Consider the following 24,614-nt stretch of genomic DNA (forward strand, 5'->3'; position numbering starts at 1 on the left):
AGTTCTTATCCGTTCCTAACATGTTATATATGAGCAGGAAGGTATTCAATTGGCCTATAAACTGGTATTCAACATAAAGTTCATTGTATACAAAACCACAGACTTTATTACAAAATATATTTTGACTATTAGATTGTTAACCCAATTACTTGATGGTTTCTAGGCTGTTCATCAAAAGTTGGATATGGTCAGAAAGGTATTTCCAAATTCTACAAACTTGATTTCAACCCTGATATGGTTGATTACAAAACCACAGACTTTCACTACAAGTCAAGGTTTATTGAATTGACTTCAAAATCCAAAGTCAACCAAATGACTCCATATTGCACATAGTAGTAGAGCTTCATTGATTGAGTAAGTGTTCAGTTCAAACCTATTCAAAATTTATAATAGTTGACTCACAAAAGGTGAAATACTCCCAAAATATTAGCTTTGTTAGTTTAGGGCTAGCCTGGCTCAAATAGTATTAACACTATATTGTTGTGAATTTCCCCCCTCCTGTTCACTGCTTACCACTTGTATGATAGAGCACAGGTACAGGTCTGGGTCTGTTTAACTTGACTCAGACCCTGACCCTGACCCTGACCTTGACCCTGACTGTCAGGGTTCAGGTTGGGCTATGCAAGACTCCTCTTGAGGAACAAGTGCCCGGAACAGAATAGATGAATTGTCAGGTGACAGGCCCACAAGTATGGCGGGCAGGTTCAAATCGAACTAAAAGGGCCCGTTAAAGTGGGTGTTAGTGTCAGGGTCAGGTCAGGTCGACAAGGCCCAATGAGTCGGTGTTGACTCAGTGATGTCTCCTTGTATAGGGTGAGGTAGTATAATAGGTGATCTAAGCAATAAAGTACAGTGTATACTATTATACCTTATATATGCCCTACTAAAGAGTGATCAGACACCCTTGGCCTCTCCTGCTCCTTCCTATATCCCTGTCTCTGGCTGCAGAGAAGATGATTGCACATCCCTTGCAGGACTCCTAACATCCTAGCACTCCTTCCTGTTCCTTCATGCTGCAAGTTGGGCTCAGCGCAGGCCCAACACATCTTTCCTGGTCATGTGCTTCCCACATATACATTTCCCTCTACTGTGGTGTCTGTTCCTGTCATCACATCCTGTGTGTTATGGGCCCTTGGTGGCCTGATACCAGTGCCAGAGAGGACAGGCCAGGTCTTATCTGTGACACTAATCCTACCTAACCCTGACCCTACTGGGTAAGGTTGACTTGATCTAGGTTAACCCTCATGTCATATTTGATACAATTCAAAAAGCTCAAACAATTATTATTATATACTACAATTAGTATTTATGAGCCTTCTTGTGTTCTATCCTGGTCCTCTTCATTGTCCACATTTTACTCTTTTCTAGAAAGCATGAGTGGGGGTTGAAGTGGCAGGGTTTCATGTTAGAATGCACAAAGGAACTGAGAGAGGTATATACTAACCTCATTCATCATATGCATATCTATATGTACAAGATGAGGGTAGAGTACAAGTCAGGTAGGGTTTGTTATAATCAGAGTCAGGGTCAGGGTATACTAACCCTAACTCTGACCCTGAGACCCTGACCCATGCTCTATCCCACCAACTTCTGAACCTGGCTGTTCAACCTCAGATTTGACCCGCAGGTCCAGACGGACCCTAGGGCTGAGCTGGTGGCAAGAGTGGCTATCATTGATGTTTGGTAGAGAGGTGTTACACAAGGGTTACAGGCATATGCTCATTGAGTCATTTGCCAGTGGTGCTCCACTCAGCTCCACATTACCTTTTTTGGGTAACAGCAGAAATAAGGAAAGTCAAGACTGCCCTGACCCTGACCCTGATCCTACTTAAACCTGACTCCATTAGGGAAGGTTGACTTGATTTCTCTCTATACAAGAAGGCATCAATGACTCACTAGGCTCTAACAACTCAACTTGACTCAGCATCTGTTCTGTTTCAGGTTCATGTTTCATAGAAAAAACTTGCATGGCCTGATTGATCTAAAGCCTGATGTATCCTTTGCTTTCCCACCACCTACCCTCTGTTTCATATTGATTATGATAGCTTTAATAACATTACTGTTGGCACTAGGGCTGCCGAGTCTGGGTCTTGAGAGAAAGGCAGACCCTGACCTTAACAAACCCTGCCCCTTCTGTGTATAGGTCCAACCAGGTCTGGGTCTCTGGGTCAGGGTCAGGGTTGGTGTACCCTGACCCTGAACCTGACAAACCCTACCTGACTTGTACTCTACCCTCATCTTGCACATATAGATATGCATATAATGAATGAGGTATATACCTCTCTCTCAGTTCATTTGTACATTCTAACATGAAACCCTCTATCACTTCAACCCTCCACTCGTGCTTTCCAGGGAAGAGTAAAATGTGGACAATGAAGAGGATCAGGATGTAGCGATGGCGGCATCCGGTTTGGCCTTCCAGTTTGAAGCTGAACTGGACCAAACCAAATACCGTGTAGGGTAGAGCAGAGGTCAGGGTCAACTCGCAGGGTTTCAAGATAGGGTCTGTCAGGGTCAAGATACACCAATTCTTGAATCCGGCCAAACCCAGACCCTTTCTGAATCAACCTGGAGGGTCCAATAAGTTTTTGTGATTTAATAATTTCCTATCTAAATATGATTTTATGACTTTTTTAAGAGAAAAAAAAATCAGATGTCACTCAAGTCACTCAAGTGACATGTGACATATGAGTAGATTGTATTCAATATCCTTAAATTCTTGAGGAATAGGCTACATATACTATATCTGAGCCCATATCATATAGTAAAATGTATATTATGTTAAAATTATTGTTCCAAATACATCTTCTGCTTCCCTGTCTGCAACCCGTGGGTCAACCCAGACCCGGTTGGACTCGTATCCAGAAGAGTCAGGGTTAGTCAGGGTCAGGGTCAGCGCTCTTGACTTTTCTCATTTCCGCTGTCACCCGGAAATAGGAATTGTGGAGCAAGGGATCGGACGATCGCTGGACTTTGCTGGAGCAGTGTGACGCAAGCCGCCGTGACGCAAGCCTGATGCAAGCCGCTGTGACGCAAGCCTGACGCAAGCTGCCGTGACGCAAGCCGCCGTGACTCCCGAGTAAAGTATTCTCTCCCCTTTCCCTCCTCCGTCATCTCTCTTTCATCTTAAATCCAGGCACTCCCCGCGCACCATGCTCTCCATACTCACTGTAGCCGTGACTATGACAGGAGGCCAACCTGTCGTTTAGTGACAGTCAGACTTAAGCTTTTCGGGCAGCGTGGGCTAGTACCGGCCCGGGTGCCACTCAAAGTGCTGCAAGGCGACGTGGGGTGACCGGGCAATCAGTCTGGGAGTACTTAATGTACATTCAATGTCACTTGTGGATTATAGTACTTGACATTGTCTGCCTACTGCATATGAAACTGACTTGTCCTGCCCAACTTCGAGGACTTGTGAATTCGGTACATGAGTGACCCAATTGTGACCCCCGGACATCCGGCCGATCGCCGGCGATCACCGTCTGAGATATTCCTTTTCCGGGTGACAGCGGAAATGATAAAACTTCACAACTCAGGGTCAGGGTCAGCCTTCTGAGACCCGGACCTGTGCTCAACCCTATGAACGCGCATTCAAGTTCAAAGTGTAAGGCCTGTCCTCTCCAGCACTGGTATCAGGCCACCGAAGGCCCGCAACACACAGTATGTAATGATAGGAACAGACACCCTAATAGGGGGAATGCACACATAGAAAGCACGTGACCAAGAAAGATGTGTCAGACCCAACACTGACTTTAATGGGCCCTTTTGGTTCGACTTGAACCCGCCCGCCATACTTATGGCCCGACAATTCATCTGTTCTGTTCTGGGCACATGTTTCTCAAGAGAAGCCTGGCATAGCCCGACCTGAACCCTGACAGTCAGGGTCAAGGTCAGGGTCAGGGTCAGGGTCTGAGTCAAGTTAAACAGACCCAGACCTGTACCTGTGCTCTATCATACAAGTGGTAAGCAGTGAACAGGAGGGGGAAATTCACAACAATATAGTGTTAATACTATTTGAGCCAGGCTAGCCCTAAACTAACAAAGCTAATATTTTGGGAGTATTTCACCTTTTGTGAGTCAACTATTATAAATTTTGAATAGGTTTGAACTGAACACTTACTCAATCAATGAAGCTCTACTACTATGTGCAATATGGAGTCATTTGGTTGACTTTGGATTTTGAAGTCAATTCAATAAACCTTGACTTGTAGTGAAAGTCTGTGGTTTTGTAATCAACCATATCAGGGTTGAAATCAAGTTTGTAGAATTTGGAAATACCTTTCTGACCATATCCAACTTTTGATGAACAGCCTAGAAACCATCAAGTAATTGGGTTAACAATCTAATAGTCAAAATATATTTTGTAATAAAGTCTGTGGTTTTGTATACAATGAACTTTATGTTGAATACCAGTTTATAGGCCAATTGAATACCTTCCTGCTCATATATAACATGTTAGGAACGGATAAGAACTCATTAAGATATGACCCTACCACTGTTTTGAAAACTCAGGGTTGGGTCAGTAATTTGCATTTTCTGACTCAACCATTGACCTTGAAGCATAGGTCTAAACTGAATAGTAACATGTATTAAGGGTCCCTACAATCTGGTAACATTTATTAGAAAGTTTATGTAAAGTCATTAGAAAGTTTGTGTAAAGTCATTACAAAGTTGTTATCCCATTCATGCTAATTATGTATTTAAATATGTAGCTGGAGACTGAACTTGTAGGGTCTACCCGGAGATCAGACCCTTGGGGTTGACTTGAGGGTTAACTTGAGGGTTGACCCTCAAGTCACTGATATACATACAATATCTCTTACAATTTCTCCAATGTATATACTGACAGTTTTAATCACAATTTCTGGCATGAATAAATTTGAGATTTCAACAATGATTTCATTGTACTGTAAATCTACAGTTTCAGCAGTGGAGAAATGTAAATAGAAACAAAGAGAATCTATGTGCATTTCTCCACTGCTGATTTCCTTTGTATCATCTGTGCTGAAACTGTCAGTGAAATCCTTTGTTTCACTGTCAGTTTCGCCACATTTGATATGCGTGATATCATGACCAAATATATGTGCACAGATATCAACCATTTCAGGCATAGTTTCAGTCCCATAGATAGTTTTCATCTCAGACTGCCTAAAACTAGTATATATTTGACTAAAATCATTCTCAGTTTCAAAAATGTATATTTTGGGCAAATCTCCATAGGTTGATTTGGTTCTAGATTCTACCAGAATCTAGCACAGTTTCTACTTCAAGGGATATTTTACCAAATCCGGTGTGGATGTTACAATGCCACTCTCACTCCAAGCAGTCATCTGTAACGGGATTCCATTCTTTTGTGGTAGTCCCGAGGACCTTCTCCGAGCAGAGGGATGGGCAAGTGTTGTTGGCATGCGCGAGCTTGGCTTGACAACTTGGTAGCGCTCCAAGTTTGAATGGTGTTGGGGTTTGCATCCTAATACAATGGAAGAGTACCTGAGCTCCTTTGGTGCGCAATGGTCAGGTACTTGGCTTTTACTCAGCAAATACTACAGACGATCCTGATGTCGAAGCGTTGCTCGCAGACGACAACTCGATCCTTGCTGTGTCTCCAAAGTGGGTCGGTCTATTGCTCAAGCACCAACTCGCTGCCCCCAAATACTGCCAGCCTAGCCCTATCGACAAAGTTTGTCTCTCCCCAGCACGAGGCGGTTCTTCCTTTTGACTACTTTCGGGCAGGTATACGACGGCGAAGCGCCCTTTGAATATCTTGTTCTCCAGACGGACAAATCCCCCCTACTCCCACCACGCCTCATCACCTCCTCGATTCCTCCTCATTTGACCTATGCCCTCTCAGAAAGAAAGCTTGCAAAAGACAGATTTTCTGGGTCACGGCGCCACCAACTTCTCCATGATCTCCTGGACCCAATGCCCTTTGAAACGCGCCCCTGGCCCGAGCTCTCCAGCAGGGAAATCAGTGACACTTTTACGAAGGCGAAAATGGCATTCAACTGCTGGATTGCCGAAATTCCGCCTACTGCATTCATCGCCGGCGACCCAAACGCAGAGCTCTCGCCATCCGAATCCTCTGACTCTTCGTTATCTGATGATGAGCCGGTGTCGGACGACGACAGCTATGTCTCTGACTCCCAGCGTGAACAGCAGGCCAACATGGAGGAGCGGTGGCGCTATTCGAAAGCACACCAGCAATGGACAAGAGCTATGATGAGATGGGCAAAAACGACGGAACTGTTAGTGAACGAAACCAACGATGTACCAATCCAGGCGGAGGATAAAGAGGAGCCCAGGCCGATTTCAAGTATGGATTTGGGGAAACCAGACTATTTACAAGTACTTCGCCACGTCAAGCAGAATAAACGACGTTAATAGATTCGTGTGTGACTTGTTGCACATGGATATGACTTGACGCGTCGGTCAGGTGCTTAGCTCGCGTCCGATGATGTGGCGCGCATTGCTGCAGAATATTCCATGAGTTTGCATGAGAGAGGATGTTCCGAAGCCAATGTGCTATCTTCTCGACACCAATCTCCTCAAACGACCGACTAAGTACTGACAATCCCAACGGTGTTACGGTGTAGAAGGACTCTTGGCAGTTTGTTACACGACATGAAGAGCAAACGGAATGCAGATCTAGTCAGTTTGCATTTGCATATGGTTGCCCGAGTTAGAGGTGAGATTGGTAGGACCACGACAATAGCTGAAGTATTGACCGAGAATCTAGTGCAGACACTCTGACCAACAGCAAGGTTAGAACAACCAGAGTTAATTCACGGGTTCAAACTATCCGAGTCCACCGTTCGAGCTACACTCTTCGAGTACAAACTGATGTGTCAATGCCACAACAAGAATGCAGTCTCAGTCTGGGACGGGATACGCACTTAAATGCGTTCAAAAGTTATAGCGTTGAGTGAACGCCTATCCATTCATTACGTCTTATTTACGATGTACCACAGTCAAGTTCAGTGAGGTAGGAAGTTTAGCCAATTCAAATCCGGAATGGCATTGCGCACTTGGTTCGTCAAGTCCGTTCTTGTGACCGACACGCCACGAGAGTACACCGAAGCCGGTGTTTCGATCTGTTGGGTTTGCCCAGCACGTTGGAATTGGACCTAGCAATGCTGAGCATATGGTAAAAAGCGCCGCCACCACATCTACTGACCTGATCAAGCAGAACCGGCCACGAAAGATCGACGACCGCGGCGGTGGTCTGGCCACCGTTGTAGAGAGGGATGAGGTTGTCAAGTTGATTACTGGCAAGGTTTTAGATATTTCGCATGAAAGTCGCTGATCAAACGCACCGAATGAATGGCACAACGTTGCTCATGACCTGAAATCAGGTTGGTCGTGGTCAAATATGTTCACAATCAACACATACCGAATGCACCCACGTGTCATAGAGAGCTGGAACATTGACATTAGTGCGGTTTGGAGCGTCAACAGTCGCTGCCTAGAAGCGTTTCAACAGAGGAGCATTCGCCAACAGAAAACAACTAACGCGATAAGCAGTCTGCCAAGCCGACCATACCGACCGAACACAATTGCTCTGTTGCAAGAAGATCTGGCTGATATCGTACTCGTTCAAGAATGACGGGATTCCCGCAGCAGCACGTAGAACCGCGATTTGTTTTTGGGGACAGTAAGAGGTAAACTTGTCGTTAGTTCGCAGAGGCTGGGCGGTTTTCCCGATGAGGGCTGCTGCTTGCGAGAAATAGGCAGTGTTTTTCATCACGTTCGCATCTTGCTCGAGCACGACCATCGGCGACTGTGCTGCGTTATTAGGATAGCACGTGCCCAGCATGCCAAACAACGAGTTTGTGCCCCAGGCCGCCTAAGTATTTTCTGTCAGCTCAATAGAAAGAGCATACCGAAACCACATACAGGATTGTAGGCTGGTCTAGATTGGAAGTTTGTTCTAACCTAACAACTGATCAGCACGCGGAATTTTCAAGAGACTCAACCAACCCAGGCACACCAGGTGTTGTCTTCATCAGTGTTTCTCCACAAGTCAGGGCTCCGTTCCAGGAAGTCAATGAACAGAGCAACCATTGATTCCTATGTGCTCGGTTACCGCAATTCAATGTTCGCCCAAGTCACCATACCTCATAAGGATGTTCTCTGGCATAGATATTTTTGTTACCACCACCGGATGGGATAGTCAAGTAAGGCTCTCCATTCTTCTTGTTGCCTAGATTGACAGGAACTTGAGGACTCCAACTACCCATGGTGGGATTCAAGGCGGCTGGGTTGTCAAGATCATAGTAACTGATAATCTACAAAGTGTAAGCTCTCGCAACGGTAGAAAAAAAAGGCCAACCGGAGTTTTGTCGTACCCAGGTATAGGAATACTGATCGATGAGCAACTTTCCAGGGACACCGACCGGAGGACTTTGAGCCCATCGATGAAGCTGGTGTTCTTGGGACCGTTGAGAACGAGCTCTTGATCTATCGCAACGGAGCGCTTGGCCGTGATCAGAGCGTTGTTGATGGGATCATTTCCTGCATCACTGTAGCAGTAGCAGTCTACAACCAAATTAGCGTCAGAAATCATGAGTGGCATGCTCGTACCCGAACCAGCATCGGTACCAGTGATATCGGTCCCAGCATCAGGACAAAATAGATTGCCTGGCAAAAACGGCACGCCACCACGCTTCTCTAGTCGCTCGGTCAAGTTGGACGCCACGGGTAGGGTTGGCGGTGCCACCCAGCCTTCGGCTTCAGTCTCGTACACTGCGTAGACAGGATATGGCGAGCGATGTGATAACTTGAGAGCTGAGCCAGTCTCGCCTTGACCGGTAATAAGACCATCGCGTTTTGATGACCCAGAAGCTTGCTGTTGTGAACCGAAGCATTTACCGCCGAAGGGGAATTGAGTTGAATAAAATTGATAACTGATTGCATTATCTCTCCAGAAGAGGACGGAGCCCGTGAGTCCTTGACTTGGATTAAGATTGCTTTCTAGTAGTAACAACTCGGCATACCTGCATTGAGATCCACACCAAAGTACTAAATGCTGTGAGACAAAAAATCCAACCGATAGTGATTGACTTACAGGATTGACGCAGAACTGGGGAGCAACCGAGCTGGAAACACTGCCAGTGACCCCGACTCCAGCATACATGTCGGCTTCAACAAACACTTGCGCATCGAGAAGAGAACCCCCGAGGATACTGACACCAAGTTGCAGGCTGGGAACCTACACACAAGGTCAGCCAACGTTGTAAACATTTGTTTGGCGCACAATATGAGCCTCGACATTGCCCGACAGTTCGACATTATAGCCGAAAGAGTAATCATAGCCATTATTGTTAGAGTTGGGGCTGACGGGATTGCTTGTCTGCTCTTCATCAGCATGCGAGTCTTCTTTCCCAAAAGTGAGATCAAGTGACTATAACGGATTAAGTTTCAACAGGGAAACTACTTGGAAGAAAAACTGACCGGGAATGTGTACCCAACGCTGGCACTATATCGACCTGACATGCTCAATTGGCCAGAGAGTTGACCATAGAGATGAAGACTGGGCCCGATTGTAAGCAGTCCTAATCGTCATATGTGAGATCCTGTTAATCTGGGCATAACTCGCAAACCAGGATAATAAAGCTGAGATTTATGTTATTTGGAAGCATGGAAAGAGACGGAAGAAGCACGCACTCCAGGGAACCCAAAAGAGATGATCTCCGCTCTTTCCGTTCCAAATTGCGCCTTTGCCAGTCCAGAAACGGTGAAAGTAGCCTGGGCCGACGCTCCAGCAGTCAGGTAAACGTAACTTTGCTGAATGGCAGGCGGGACAATCGTTGCCTCAAGATAATACCCGAATCTGCTATTGGCTTGAGCATTTCCTGTGACCGAAATATCCAAGCTGCTCGTAAAGTGGGGGCAAGACTGGAAAATCAACTTCAGACTCAATCAAAGGCTTTGGTGATTCCATACCTCTTCCTGGTGGAAAATAGTGTATGTGTCAGACCAGTGGAAGTTGCGGGAGATACTGTTTGAGCTCGTGACAGTGTTCAGTTTTTGAAGCCACCTAGGAAGTATTCAAGGAAATGTAAACAAAATAAAAATGCGGAAACTGACCGATCGAACGGTCCAAACCAGCGCTTGTCGAGTTCCTCTGGTTGGTGGAAGTCGCGCTTAGAGTTTGATCGTCTGGTGCCTGTGGTGCCAGCATCCGGAGGAGAGTTGATCATTTCGTCCCAATAGCCTGGCATATCCGTCTGTGAACATAATATCAGAAGGTAACTTGTGGCCAGGGCCAGGACAGACCACATCGGCTCGCATCCTAGAAACCAGTCAAAAAAACGGCATAAAACAAAGCATGAAAGCGACTCACAGGATCGGTCCATTCGAAGCGGGAATTGCAGCGAAGTTATAGTCAAACCGCAGAGAGTAAACAAGTTCGTTCTCCGGTAGGTCACGGCGAATGTGGGTTGGTAAGACATCTTGATCCTCGTGCGGGGAGAGGGATACAATACGTGCATACGGACCAGCGCCACAACTTGAGGGCAGTTTGACAATGGTGTGTTCAGCCTGATCGATGAACACGTGACCACATCCCGCATCATCGCTGTCCATTGATTTTGAGCAGAACGCAAGCACCTAGAGCTATATGAGCAATTAAAATGAAGCACATGCGGTTCTGACCTCTTGGGGCTGGTCGCTGAATCGATCGCAGCTGGTGATGACCCAGTCAGATGCTCGATCCAGAGAACTGACAGAGCCTGGGTTGGGTGAAGAGATGAAGACTTCGCCAAAGGGGCTGTCGTTCTCTTTTCCATCGTCGCTTTCTCCAGAGGTTCCAGCACCCGGAGTGTTTGTGTCTGGCGTTCCGATGTTCTATGCGAGAAGTTTCATGATCAAGTTCTCGATTTTCAGCTTGTGAACTTACATCGTCGAAGTCAACCGTGAAGGAAGCAGGCTGAATAACACCAAATCCTCCGGGCGTAGGGTTCTGCGAGGGTAAAACCCATGCTTCTGGGACCGGCAAAAATTGTTCGTCTGATGATTGTGGTTTAGTGTTTCACTCAGTCTTGCTCTGTTCCGACAACTCACTTGCGGGTGGGTTACAACAGTACAGCCTCTTGCCCTTGCCAACGCAAGACTGAGAAGCATCTCCCTGAATATCATCAACTGAATGAACTCAGTCAGAGATAACATCCATGGAAGCAGTTGTGGCTTACAAACGGCGACCTTTCCAGCCGGACACGCGGAATTGAGACAGTTGGGGAGGTCTCCGACCCAACCACACTAGTATAGATCAGCGATGCCACAGAATGTAAGAGTATCACCCACATTGGTGTATGCCGATATCACACTTGCTTCACAACAAACAGGTTTGTTGTTCGTCGCGCAGATTTCGGGACATGGTTGCTTGTTGATGACATTTGGGTCTGAGTTTTCAGCTTCACACGATCCATTATCCTCGGTTCCTTGCCTCACAAAAGTGAGGAAGGCATCGCCAGAGGCACAAGAAGTCGAACCACACCCTATAATCATTGTCAGAAAACCGAGCGCTGGAGCGCAGATATGATAAAGTTTATGTACCCGTCGCATGACAGCCAGTTGGATCATTCTGTCCGGTAGAGCAGCAGAAAGCTTTCGTTCCTTGAGCACAAGTTGGCTTTCCATCCCCGCCAACTGGATCAGTGGCAATCGTAATTTCCCCAACGGAACACTGAGGATTACAGGTGCTTCCTCCGCCACCTCGCCAAGAGCAATTCTGCGGAGCGTTGCCCGAAGGACAGCAGAGCCGAGCGGGATTATTGCTCGGGCAGGAAGTTGCAGCACCAGGGTTGGTGGTGAGCGTAGTTAATGTATCCCAACCTGAGGGGCATGATTGGCCACAACCGGTGATGGTGCATTGGTCGCCGGATTCCACGAGCGAAGGTTTGTTGACGTCGATATCAGGATACAGACCTGGATGCTATTGAGCGATTTTCAGGAGACCAAATAAAATGAAGACCTTTGAGAGCAGAATATGAGGTGTCGTCCTGATCTATTTGGATAGTTGATACCAGAACGTATATGGTTGACCGACACTACTCACCAACACTCCAGATCATTGTTCCGCCAAGACAGCGGGAGTTGGCAAATTGCAGTTTCATTGCAAGAGTTTGTGCATCGTCGTAGCTGACCCAGTTGACATCGTTCCAGACAACGTATTTGACAGCGGCGGCGGCGTCAAAGGTTGCTTGCACACCCGGCTGTGCGAGGATGGTCTCTATTTCGGAAAACCTGCATCCAAAGATAAGATCAACTTGAATGATGCTAAATCATGATTACATCAATGTTCCAGAGTTGGCCGAGCAGGCCCCGGGCACGGCTCCACCAACGAAGACGCAGCCGGGACTCGAACAACTTGGGTCTGCAAGTTGGAAGGAGCGACCATAGAATCCAATGCCGAGAACTATCTTGTTAGGATCTACGCCAACGTTGTTGAATAAGGAAAGAGTGTCTTCAATTTCAGTTCTGTTCGTTGTTAGCCAAGGGTTCAGGTTGCACAGCGCCTTACAAATTGGTATGCGCCAAAACAAGTGGACCGATATATGGGTCCGTTCCATCCCACGTCTATAACTTGCTTGTTAGTTTGGTAGCTCTGACGAGAGAAACGATGAATACCCCATGTCTGTAATATCTTGTTAGGTCTGAGCACGTTGAAAGGCAAGGACATACAGATCGTAGGTCATTACATTGACCCAGTCTGCTGACTGGAGCAAGCCGGGTAGATCGAAATGTTGGAGGTACCAATAACTGCTCGGAGCAGTGAACGTGAGACCGTAATTTCGGGGTTTGAAGGCTGCTTTGACTTTGGCCATGAATGTAACAAAATTGGCCTGCAGTCGATGAGAACGCAGAAAAGAAGTTACATTGAAAATCAGACCTTATCGGCAGGATTGCCGCCTCGATCATATGCAGCTGGGTACTCCCAGTCAACATCTGTAGTGGCTCAATCGTGATCAAAATAGACGACGAATAATGTACCAATGCCATCAAAACCATACGCTTGCAGCGTCTGTAGGGCAGAGTTGATGAATGCAGCAGTGTTTGCAGCACTGGCAACGAGATTGGAAAACACGTTAGATGTTGGCTGGCTGGTTATGAGAAAATAGTGAATGGACGATTGAGAGCACTTGCAGGATCGTTGAAACTCCAACCTGTGTGAGCGTTTAGATGATTTCAACAAACAAGGGTTTCTTACCGCCGATAGAGAGAAAGACCTTCAGTGCGACGTTGTTCTTCTTCAGTGCCGTTGTCCGTGTCCATAAAGCAGCATCACCGGGGGACATTTCTTTGATCGCATAAGATGATCCATCAATAAGAGCAAAAGCGAAGTTGACTAGAAGAAAAAAATGAATCAGATGTTCCGACAACAAGTAGCAAATGCGGAACGCACTGTGGGTCAACGTCTCCGCAGAGATCATTTCAGGTGGGTACGAGGAGCACGCTCGAGTGACTGCCCATCCTTCATAATATCCAATCCGTCTTTGCGTAGCGCTTTGTTGATCAGCGCCGCAGGAACGGGGAGCGGGTGGGTTGCAATTGGACTGACAGCCAGCTCCGCAAAATTCTGCAGTGGTCCCACAGAAACCAAATTGTGAGCAGCAGACGCTTAGAGGGCATGTGAAGTTGGCGGGCGCTGCATTGGGCCCGCATTCAGCCAAGGCATTGCAGTTAGACGTGCAAGGACCGCCTTGAGAAACTGTCTTGCAAAAAGAAGGTCCAAACCTACGAAGCAGCGTCAGTGAGAAATCAATCACATATCTGGCTTGAAACACTGACCCGCAGAATCCAGAATCGCCATTGCAGCACGCTCCATTACTGCATGGTATTTCAGCGGTACACGAGCCGACAGGGAGAACGGTGTTGTTGGATTGCGAAAAGACAGTGCTGACAAGAGCTGAAGGTGTATTGAGAAGGGTTAGAACAGCAGCACTCGCTGGGCTCACCAAAGACGAAGTACAAGAGAAGATGTCTGGAGGGATTTCCCATCCTGAACTCCTTCCGAGCGACGAGTCCCGAACACAACAAATATATACGCCATTCTGAACTTGACTCTCTTTCGCCTAGAGAGACCCCAGAACACCGCCAATGGCCAGGCCACTAGGAACTTGTACGTATAAGTCTGATGCGTTTGTCGCGGTTGAGACCAAATTCGAGTCGAAAATGATTTTCGGTTGCCCGCCGTGTTTATTTGTGTTCGCCGCCAAGAGCGCTCAAGTTCTATATTTAACCCACGGCCAATTTTCGGCGACCGTGGTGACTGAGCTGGTTGAGGTATCAACCAAGGAACCGACAACAAGCATACACAGAGGACTAACCTGAAGCCGATCTCAGTTCCCCAAATTCTGATAAGCGACCGTGTGGTTGAGTCCTAGACCAAAGAGAGCGGGTACAAAGCTTCCAAGTTATAGAGTCGGCATTCGAGTATCGACGATATGTGTTTCAGGATGCCAAGGCACGGTGTTCGTGGAAGCCAAAGATGCGAGGAAAAACGTCACAGTGTGACACCGCCAACCGCATCTCCGTGTTGGACATTCACTCATGCGACAACAACGGCGCTAATCTGCCTTAAGAGAAGTTCAGACAATAGCCATTGGTCAGAACAGCGAACTTGACCATGTAGAGCGGTGCCAGAAGTCTCTCTCCGCCCGATAATGTGGATGGATTTGCTCTAGATGTTCGCGACTTTATTATAGGCGCGTGCGATTGAGCATTCCGCTGCAATTCACCATGTGGGGCCTTCTCCTCCTCTTCCACTTCATATCGGTGGTGTCACCTTCGAGCCTCCACAAGACGTTGAACCACATCAAAGCGGCCAGCGACAAAGCTTTCCATGACGCGCTATTGCAACAACTTGCCAATTCGCGCGCGAACGCGTCAAACACACATTTGGACGATGACTCCCTGGTCTCCAGCGTAGACTTGAGCATTGACAACGTCGTTTTAGCGGCAGCTGCAAACAGTACCGGGTCTTGGGCGACTGGATCCACCTCCTCTTTCCAGCTCTATACTCAGAACACCTTACCAACATCCCCTGCCCCCAACTCAGCATGCGCATCGGCCCTAACCGCGACTCTGAGCTGCAACTCTACCATTCCGCTCATGAGGTACGTGTTTAAATACCCCTTCCCCCTCGAAAATAATCTGCATACTCAGCTCTTATCCTTACCTGATGATAAACGACCTCGCTACCGTCTGCACATCCACCTGCACGACCTCTTTGGCTAATTATCGAGCAAACGTTGCGACGGCCTGCAAAAACTTTGGTATTTCCGGGGCCAACAATGTCTCGTACCTTCCGACACTTGCCATCGATACGATTGCAGGCCCGTACCAGGCTCAATGTCTTCAGGACCCAACCTCCGGCAAATTTTGTGAACCGCTTCTTGCCTCGTTTAACACTACGGGTGGTTTGCTCTCACTCCCAACTTCGCAACTCTGCACGTTCTGCACGCTCAAGACCCTCAATGTCACCCTTTCAAATCCCGTCACATATTCAACTCCTGTGGCCGCACTTCTGTCTTCTGCTATCACTCAGTGTGGAAGGTAAGCGACATTTTGTTCTGCGATCAAACCTACCGATTGACTCTGGATCCAGCCAATTTAACTCGTATAATGTTTCGACCCCCGGTACTGGAACAATTACCACTCCACCATTTGGTAGCCCTCCATCTGCCAACCCCGCGGGTGATTGTGCAGTTAGCGGTCACAATGTTTCCGTGACTACAAATACAAGCTGTTCAGCTCTCGCTCAGACGAACAGCGTAACTGTTTACTCCATTTTGTCGTCCAACTCTTTCCTATCTGGATCTACGGACTGTACGGTCAAGGCTGGCTCGAACGTATGCGTGTTCAAAGCTTGTCATCTCTACCGTGTCGCTGCCAACGACACTTGCGATAGCATTGCAGATAGCTCAGCTTCAATTACTGGGACCAAAATCACCACAACCCAGCTTCAGTCCTTCAATCCGGACCTGGGAACCTACTGCCAACTCATCTCGGCGAAAGTTGGACAGAATATCTGTTTGACGCCTAATGGTGGATTTCCCGATGTATGCGATTCTCTTTCCGTTGATCATTAGTCGACTAATATTTTCAGGTCGGAGCTGGTACCGACAACAACATTCCATCCGGAACCCCAACTGCGAAAGCTCCCATCCCGACGCCGACTGTCGCTGGCACAACAAGCAATTGCGGCAGATACTACCAAGTCAAACAGGGCGACATCTGCAACAGTGTTGTTCTCGCCAACTCCATTTCGTTGCCCGACTTCTTGGTCTTGAATCCCGGTTAGTGACTAGGTTCTTCCAAGAGAATACTTCTAAGCTCCTTAACAGAAATCGACACTAATTGCACAAATCTATGGCTGGACTACTATTATTGTGTTGCGGCATTCCCGCCTCTATCGACCGTGTCTGCTCCACCAGTGGTCACCACGAACTACACAAGCGCTAGCGTTTTCCAGTATTCGCTGCCAACTCAGTCATACACTGCTTCCTTCGCGACCCAGATCCTTACAGCAGCTGGTGTTCCGGTCCCGACCAACATTGCTAAAGGAACACGACCGGTTAACTGCGGGTTTTATTATACAGTACAGGTAAGCCCGCTTCACTCGTTTGTCCACATTCATTTATTGAACTTGTGCTCCAGTCTGGGGATACCCTTGCGACCATTTCCAACACCACTGGGCTCAATGCGACATTACTCGAAACATGGAATCCGCAGCTGGCCGCATCCTCGCCGGTCGCAGGCAGCGCACTATGTGTTGTCTTTCCCAAAGGCAATTATACGCTTTCGACTGCTCCGATTCCCAGCAACGTAGCTCCCAACGTGACCACCGCTAACTGTGCTGAATATGATACCATCGTTTCTGGCGACAGCTGCACGACTGTCGAGAAGCGGAACTTCATCGATCACACCCAGTTTTTGAAGCTCAACCCTGGCATTAATTCTCAGTGCAGCAACATCGTACTCGGTCTCGCATATTGCGTCTTCTCCATCTTCCCCCCATCGACTTCAACTTCCACAGGGCCGCCGTCAAACGTGGCTCCAGGGACAATTACGGACGGCTGCACTTCTTACTACACCGTTGTCTCTGGCGATGGTTGCGCGAGTATTGAGAGCAAGTTTAACTTGACATTGGCACAATTCATTCAAATGAATCCTGAACTCAACTCACAATGCACGAATCTCGCGCTCGGGGAAGCGTACTGTGTCGCTTCTAGCAACAGTACCGGCCCTCCGAGCAATGTTGCGCCTGGGACCATTACTGCTGGCTGCACGAAATACTACACGGTCGTGTCTGGCGACGGCTGTGCGAGTATCGAAAGTCGCTTCAATCTCACGCTCGCGCAGTTCATCCAGATGAACCCGGAGCTCAACTCTCAGTGCACCAACCTGGCGCTCGGCGAGGCTTACTGTGTTGCATCGAGTAACAGCACCAGCTCCGGACCGCCTGCGAATGTCGCGCCTGGCACAATCACGGCTGGCTGCACGAAATACTACACGGTCGTGTCTGGCGACGGCTGCGCAAGCATTGACAGCCGCTTCAACCTTACTCTCACCCAACTGATCCAGATGAACCCCGAGCTCAACTCGCAGTGTACCAATCTCGCGCTTGGGGAGGCTTATTGTGTTGCGTCGAGTAACAGCACAAGCACCGGGCCGCCATCGAACCTCGCCACAGGTTCCTTCAGCAACTGCACCTCCTACCACACTGTTGTGAGCGGCGACACCTGTAATGCCATGGACACATCGGCCAAGATTGCGTTCTCCGATTTCTTGCACTGGAACCCAGAAATCAACACGGCGTGCACCAACATCCAGCTCGCCGCGGCATACTGCGTTGGAGGAGGGGGAAGTCCGTGTGGGAAACTGTACACTGTCGTGTCTGGCGATTCGTGTTCGGCAATTGTGACCAAGCAGAGCGTGACCCAGGCGAAGCTGAATAGCCTGAACCCGTGGATCAACTCTGGTTGCTCTAACCTTGCTGTTGGTCAGAATGTCTGTGTTGGATAGTTGTAACTTGAATACTCGCAATTATGCATGCTTCCAAAGGGCTCCCATTATCACGCAGCTTGTTGCAGAATAAAAGCCCAAACGCGTGGCGTCACCACTATGAGATTCGTATTTGTCGCGAAATTTAGTCCAAAATGGGCTATTTCGACAACTCTTGGTTCCAATAATATTGAGTTGTGATGTTGTAATCAGTGTCCGGCTCAGCCCCCATTGTGTCGCTGTCCAAATACCATTGCGGCTCTGGAACGTCCTCCCATCCGAGCTCATGGAAGATCTCGACACAGATTTTAGCTATATCGTCCACCCAGCGCGGTTTAATGGGAAACGGCGGCATGTACGATGAATAGAACCTGAACACCACGTAGACGCTGTTCAAAGAGTCCACATGCGAAGCTCCGACAAAGTCGTCAAAGGAGCCATTCAGGGAGTCCCGTATATACCGCGAGATAGCTTTGGTAGAGTCATATTTCTTCGGGTCACAAAAGGTCAGCGTCGGGGATTTTGGCCTGCATTTCGTCGAGTTTCTTGAAGGTCGGAGCGAGTTTGCCACGCTGGAACGGAAACGCAAAGCCGTAGACAAAGCGTGGTATGGGTTCGCCCTCGCCATCCATCATCTTGGAAGATCTATAATATTCGTCGGGCAGGACAAGAAAAGGTTGGTTCTGGCGCATGTAATCCAATGTCAGTTTCTATACGTGTATCAGAGTAAGCAAAGAAGCGGTGGGGCGCGGATTCAACTGGATTATAAGCCGGATCCAACGCATTAAGCGAGCTGAATAGTCTAGTGGTCGTAGTCTGCAACATACGAGCATACGGGCACGTGACTTGCTTTCAAGTTTGGCTCAAGTCCAAATCTAGACTCAAGAATTGAAAAGACTTGAATACCTCCACGCGATTTACTTCTTTGTACTCATACTTCTACACATGGATGTCAAAAATATTGTAGTCGGTCGATGGAGGGGACAAGAGGGTATGGGTGGTGAGGTACCACTTTGGCTGCGGCACGTCCTCCCATCCAAGCTCGCCAAATATTTCTGCAGCAACGCGCGCGACGTCATCCACCCAGAGCGGCTTGCGGGGCTTTTCTGCTCGATACGACGAGAAGATCTGGAATATGCGGAAAATACTACCGGTCTTGTCCCAGTCACTGGCAATGGGCGGCGCCCCCGAGGTCGTTGTAGGGCGCGAAGTCATCGATGTCCATAGAGGCGGCGATGTATTTCAGGATAGCGGAGATCGGGCGATACTTGGTCTTGTCGCGCAGTGTGCGAATAGGAATTTTGGCCTGCATCGCGTGAGAGTGGGCGCAAGGTTGAGGCCAAGGTCAACGAAGTGGAATTCAAAGCCGTAGACGAAGCGTGGGAGAGTTAGAGGATCCCCCTTCATTTGGCGTGCACAATGGTAGTATTCGGTAGGGAGTTCTTCGAACGGATGGTTGTGTCGCATATATTCCAACGTCAGTTTCTGGAGAGTTGTCAACGCAGAGAACAATAGGGGGAAGGAAGTTAGCTACAGGATTATACGGCGGTATTTCTTGCTTCTCGTTGGAGGGTGTTGGGGGAGACGCTGCTAGCGACATGAAAGCTATGTCCAACGTGTGAAACCCAGTTCGAGTCGCGGTCTTGTACTCATCCAAACAATGGGGTGATAGCGCTAGCAGACAATGGTGTTGCATGCAGAGCACATTAGCAAAAGGGAGTACTTGTCGTGCGGTCACCCAGACGGTGAAGGTTGGCAGAAGATACATGACCGTCAGAAACAAAAACGGGTTTACTCTGATGATAATCAGGCTCTATCTAGTACTCGGGCCGGCTTCCGGTTGGTGGTGGCGGTTCAAGTCAACGGCACGGTCTTCGTTTTTATTCTTGCTTGAACGTTGCGCTACCCTCGGCATACCTAGTACTCGACCTCAGCCCGTTTGGATGCCTTCCGCAGCAGACGGACGAAGAGCTCTCTTTTCAAGTTCGCGATGCCCTCCTCCGGAATTCCGCTGTCAATCAGCGCCATCACCTCCTTGTGGATGTTCTCCTCATACTCTTGGTAGTGCTCGCGCAGGCCCACCTCTTCAAACACGCCCTGCATCCCCTCGATGTCTTTCCGTCCGTAGTTGCTCTCCAGGATTTCCTTCTGCTCCGGGTTCGCTAGCGAAAGCGCCGCATTGACACACCATGAGCACCTCCCGACTTTGCCCGTGCGCTTCCGGGTCCCCACGCAGTCAAGAAAGTCGCTTTGAACATGGAAGTAGATCCCGAGCGGCATCGCTATCGAGTGGGCAATCTCGTAGGGATAGAAGGTCCCGGGCGACCACACGGAGCGGGAGACGTGTGTTTTGGGGACACCTGTGAGGGTCATCGCGAGGGCAACGGGGAGGTAGAACGAGTAGTAAGCCGTTTTGTACTGCGCGACAAGGCGGAACCTGATCTTTTGCTTTAGACTTTTTCCAAGAGTAGAGCGCGGCCCACCTGTCCATAGTCATATTCGCATTCTTTGCCAGCAACTGCCCCGTCGCGGTCTGAAACGTCGTCTGCACCAGATAAGAGACCGGTCCGATGTTTTTTGACCCACTCACGTCATGAAACAACTCCAGCAATTCGACATATGCCACATCGCGTCGAAAGAATCGCTTCAGCAGCTGGTAAATTGCCGTCTCCAACAGGAGCGCGTCGATGCTGCCAACCTCCTGCCCTTTTCTTGTCGTCGACCCGTCCATAATGTTATCCAACACCAGCAAGGCCGCTTGAAGCTGCAAAGTCCGGTCTTCCTTATCGAATGTTGGGGAGAAGAAAACCCACAAATTCGACAGCCCATCCCAAAACCGCCGCCTTGAAGAACTCGTCTTTGGAGAGATACCCGCCGCGGATGATTTCCGCCGACTCGACGACCGAAAGACCGCGATTCGCCTTGCCGTTGGGGACGTTGTAGTCGATGAGCTTGAGAAACCACTGCTGTGCATCTTCCGGCATTCCTTGTGCTGCAAATATTGACCCCAGCTCGGCTCTGATCTCGGGCAGGACGCGCTCAAATCTGTGCCGCTGGCTGACGGGGATGCGCAAACGGACCAAGGCGGTCGAATATCTGTCTTGCGTTGAATTGGCCGCCGCCGAGACTTTTGGCGTGACTCACTTGGTCGTATCAAAAGGGTTCCAACCCACGATAGAGGCGAGCGCTGCTCGCTGTCAGTGTCGGCGGCAGCTGCTGTAACAAGACACTAGCCAATCGTCAATGCAGCCAGGGTGCATAACTTGCGAGCGATCCCATCCATCGGGGTAAAGGTAAGTTTGAGGCTATCAATACGTAGGAAGAAGCTCGACTGATAATACGTAAATTCGTGTTTACAGTAACTATCATGTCCCTAGCTGGCCATGAGGAATTCGGCTAGATATCCCCCTACTCCGAATGGGCTTGACGTCAACTACTTACTTTCAGAAGGATATATGGGTTGAGAAATGTTACCTGGAGACTAGCGACGCCATTCTCGACTGCCCAAACACTGGCGGCCTCTGGTAGGAAGCGTAGTTTGAAAATGCCGGTATAGACTCGCTCTTTGAGCCGCGCTATGACATTGGCGTCGTGAAACACTGTTTTCCATTAACGGGAACAACAACAAAATGGCGACGCACTTGGGTAACCTTGGATGTCTGCGCTGAGTTCCTCGAAAGAGAGGAGCGCATAGCGCCCAAGATGGTCTAGAAGGTCGTCCCCAGGCTGCACGTGCGCTGCCCTCAGATCCCGGTGAAACTCGGTCCAGTTGGGATCCAACACGACCTTCATCCCAATGCGCTCGCTCATCGCCGCCCGGGCAGCCTGGATCCGGGTATCGTCGTATTCGAAGTCTATCGAGTGGAGAGTCACGAGGTCCCATCCCTCGAGCAAGTTGGCGGAGCGCTGTATGGGGACGATCTCGTCCATAATCGTGGCGTGGAGCGTATAGTGCCCTTCAAGAGGCTCACAGCGGCGGCTGCCAAACCATTTAGGGCCTAATCGGACCAGCAAAATCCCGTCGAGTTCAAGTTCATTGACAACACACGGTTTCTCCAAGCTGGCATACTTCGAAAACAATCTTGCGTCGTGAGACTGCGTAGTTGAAACACAGCTTTCCGGGGGCCTTGTAAAGCGCAACGTAGAGTTTCAGTGCAGCGATCAGCGCCGAGGTGTGTCTGTTCTGTGGCGGTCAAGAGGCCGAGCCGAGCCGAACATGCAGCATACATACCGACGATAAAGCGCCCCAAATGAGGTCACATCTACACCATTCCTGACTGCAGATGGCCACAGCGTATCGTGGAGGATTTCGAGCTCGTAACGCTCCCCGAATATGTCCTGTAAGGTTGCACAAAACTCGATTTTATGGGCCTCTTGGCCAAAGATCGGAGGCGGAGCGCACATGCTTGCTTCAAGGTCGGTGTTAGGGTTCATAGTAAGTCGACAATAGGGGCACACTGGATTACGTCAGCCAGCGATTCGGAAAGAGAGCAGCGTTACATGTAGATATTGTACCGATACAAAACAGTATAGACGGGTAAGAAAACCAAATCAACTTAGCGGCAGGATATTTCCGTCACCCATCGGGCCGACTGCGTCTATAGGCAAGTTACCAAGCTCGGTGGAAACAGGGCCTTGGCCAACTGTGCCCATTGCGCCAGGTGCCGAAAGGACCTGCATGACATTCATCCCACCGTTCCTCGACAGCTCACTCCGCACGTGCTCAATCGTTTTCTTCAGGTTTAGTCGTTCATTGAGAAGCGCCATTCTCGCGCTCTCCAAGTTTTTGCGTTCTTCTTCAAGAATATCCTCCAGCTCTTCAAACTGCGACATCTTCAGTTCGAGTTTCGTCAACGTTAGCTTGATGAGAGACGCAAGAGTAGAGCGAATCTCCTTGTCTTCCGTCTCCGCCAAAGCCGCGGCCGCCTTTGCGGATGACTTCAGCGCCAAATCCGCAGCTCTGGCCGCCTGAGATCGAGGAACGGTCGTCTTTTTGGGTGGTCCATCAACAGCCATAGCATCTCCACTCGGTTCCGTCGTTTCTGCCTCCGGCTCATCCGCTTTTGTAGCTTCTCCTTTACCTTCGCTGGCAAGATGATGTAGGGCGGTTTTGGCAGCTTCACCAGCGACAGAGGGATCCACGACGCCAGCTAAGAATGCAACGACACTCATAACTGGATTGTCTGCTTGCTCGAAGGGAATTCGAGCGTAGCGCAACGGTCCCATAGATGCCTCCGACGCAAGATACGGGTCTTCGATGTCGAGTTGGAGGAATTTAGTGATGCATTGTTGCGCGCTTCTGGTCTGAACGTGTTCCTCGATCTTAGACCAGTCGTCATCGTACATCTCAATGGCCTCGAGCAATAGAAGAGTCTCTTGGTCTGTCCAATCATCGGACGGACCCGCGGTCGCCGTGTTGAGCTTGACGAAGTCTCCACTAAACATGTTCGAAGGGAAACGACCATCGAGGTAACAAGGGGCGCAAAGTTGGAATTTTTGGTCTTTCAGGGAGTGATAACGGGTCCGAGTGCAGTCAGAACCACAGGTGTCGCAGGTGAATGTAGTTGGGCCGCGGCTGGTACCGTTGGCAGCTCCATCTCGGGGACCGTTGGCCAATGCTTCAGCCTCCGTTGAGTCAATAGGTCGAGCGGATTTATTAGAGGTTTGGTAAATGTTGGAGCGAAGTTCCAACGAAGCTGGCGTTGGTGGTGGTTTTTTAGCGCCATTTACAGCTGCAGCACCAGGATTTGTAGGCCGGATACCAGGATGGAGAGATTGGAGTCCACGAGGAGTATCGAGAATAACTCTGAAGTGGCCTGTAAATGGAGGCGCGAGGGCCGCAGGACGTGAGTCTGGGTCAATCTGGAGGATGTCAATAAATAGCAATTCAGGTTGAATGCGACACGCACTTGGTAGTTGATGAGACCCCATTGCTCCAGAAAAGCGTGAACTCTCATTATGGCACACACATCACCGGCTAAGTTGCGTCGGCAAGCAGTTACGGTGAGGTATTCCATTGGACGGAGACGATATGTGTTGATCATGAAGTCGCGGTAGTCCTTGTATATGGCAGGCGTTTTGGATCGATTTCGAGAGTTGAAAAACTCGGGGAGGGCCCTACTCTCCACAGCGTTGATTTTGGACATGTCAAACCACGCGGAGTAGGAGGGGATGATGACTTCGTGTGTTTGGGCTGCCAGATATTTGCGCGCTTGTTCTTCCAGCCGCTGACGAGCAGCCTCAAGCTGCGCTGGGTCTTCCTCGTCGTTGTCATCGGCTGAGTCGCCTTCGTCGTCCCCCATTGACACGTCGTCGTCGTCTGCATCGGCTTTGAGTTGTCTGACGCGCCCTCCATTCTCTGGTCTGTTGCCCCATTCTTCTGACTGGAGATTCGCGAGGTCTGTGGACGCCAACGGCTCTAGTTCCCCGCGTTTCCCTGAGACAACATTCAGGTCGACGGGAATAGCACCTCCTTGGTCGGGAGAACCGGCGCGACTAGGTGAATCCATCTGGGCCAGGTGACGGTGAGTGACAGAGAGTGCGATTTGTCAGCCATCAAGTTGACAGAACAGCATTCACTCCCGCACCGCCGGAAAGTGCCAAAATAA

General features: G+C 49.2%; 5 protein-coding genes across 5 annotated transcripts; 1 reads left to right on the forward strand and 4 right to left on the reverse strand.

Annotated features, from left to right (window-relative positions):
- Positions 1-6,974: 6,974 nt before the first annotated feature.
- Positions 6,975-13,998, reverse strand: MIND_00147400 (Chitin-binding type-1 domain-containing protein; the record flags this gene model as incomplete). Its single annotated transcript, XM_037358400.1, has 39 exons — positions 6,975-7,124; positions 7,175-7,265; positions 7,314-7,342; positions 7,391-7,462; positions 7,511-7,843; positions 7,894-7,932; positions 7,978-8,067; positions 8,115-8,285; positions 8,330-8,535; positions 8,581-8,946; positions 8,994-9,018; positions 9,065-9,208; positions 9,254-9,400; positions 9,451-9,551; positions 9,600-9,612; positions 9,664-9,894; positions 9,943-10,036; positions 10,087-10,226; positions 10,276-10,291; positions 10,343-10,608; positions 10,654-10,845; positions 10,898-11,007; positions 11,062-11,139; positions 11,190-11,256; positions 11,302-11,495; positions 11,554-11,925; positions 11,972-12,004; positions 12,056-12,243; positions 12,292-12,477; positions 12,521-12,576; positions 12,628-12,634; positions 12,682-12,842; positions 12,890-12,945; positions 12,991-13,096; positions 13,144-13,163; positions 13,208-13,345; positions 13,403-13,734; positions 13,789-13,906; positions 13,956-13,998. 39 exons carry the CDS (start codon positions 13,996-13,998, stop codon positions 6,975-6,977), a joined length of 5,181 nt encoding a protein of 1,726 aa, XP_037226310.1.
- A 741-nt stretch (positions 13,999-14,739) lies between these two features.
- MIND_00147500 (uncharacterized protein) lies at positions 14,740-18,027 on the forward strand (the record flags this gene model as incomplete). Its single annotated transcript, XM_037358401.1, has 6 exons — positions 14,740-15,116; positions 15,166-15,555; positions 15,608-16,061; positions 16,109-16,298; positions 16,347-16,606; positions 16,660-18,027. 6 exons carry the CDS (start codon positions 14,740-14,742, stop codon positions 18,025-18,027), a joined length of 3,039 nt encoding a protein of 1,012 aa, XP_037226311.1.
- A 1,221-nt stretch (positions 18,028-19,248) lies between these two features.
- MIND_00147600 (uncharacterized protein) lies at positions 19,249-19,774 on the reverse strand (the record flags this gene model as incomplete). The annotated part of the gene is made up of 2 exons (XM_037358402.1): positions 19,249-19,491; positions 19,541-19,774. 2 exons carry the CDS (start codon positions 19,772-19,774, stop codon positions 19,249-19,251), a joined length of 477 nt encoding a protein of 158 aa, XP_037226312.1.
- Positions 19,775-19,923: 149 nt separating this feature from the next.
- MIND_00147700 (Farnesyl-diphosphate synthase) lies at positions 19,924-22,440 on the reverse strand (the record flags this gene model as incomplete). The annotated part of the gene is made up of 11 exons (XM_037358403.1): positions 19,924-20,443; positions 20,490-20,770; positions 20,820-21,102; positions 21,151-21,193; positions 21,230-21,311; positions 21,364-21,402; positions 21,448-21,605; positions 21,648-21,912; positions 21,978-22,004; positions 22,055-22,184; positions 22,238-22,440. 11 exons carry the CDS (start codon positions 22,438-22,440, stop codon positions 19,924-19,926), a joined length of 2,031 nt encoding a protein of 676 aa, XP_037226313.1.
- Positions 22,441-22,557: 117 nt separating this feature from the next.
- Positions 22,558-24,515, reverse strand: MIND_00147800 (SWI/SNF complex protein; the record flags this gene model as incomplete). The annotated part of the gene is made up of 2 exons (XM_037358404.1): positions 22,558-23,868; positions 23,916-24,515. The coding sequence occupies 2 exons, from the start codon at positions 24,513-24,515 to the stop codon at positions 22,558-22,560; spliced, it is 1,911 nt and encodes a 636-aa protein (XP_037226314.1).
- Positions 24,516-24,614: the final 99 nt, after the last annotated feature.

The sequence above is a fragment of the Mycena indigotica genome (genome assembly GCF_014461135.1).
Source record: "Mycena indigotica strain 171206Taipei chromosome Unknown Mind.scaff0001, whole genome shotgun sequence".
Classification (NCBI taxonomy): Eukaryota; Fungi; Basidiomycota; class Agaricomycetes; order Agaricales; family Mycenaceae; genus Mycena; species Mycena indigotica.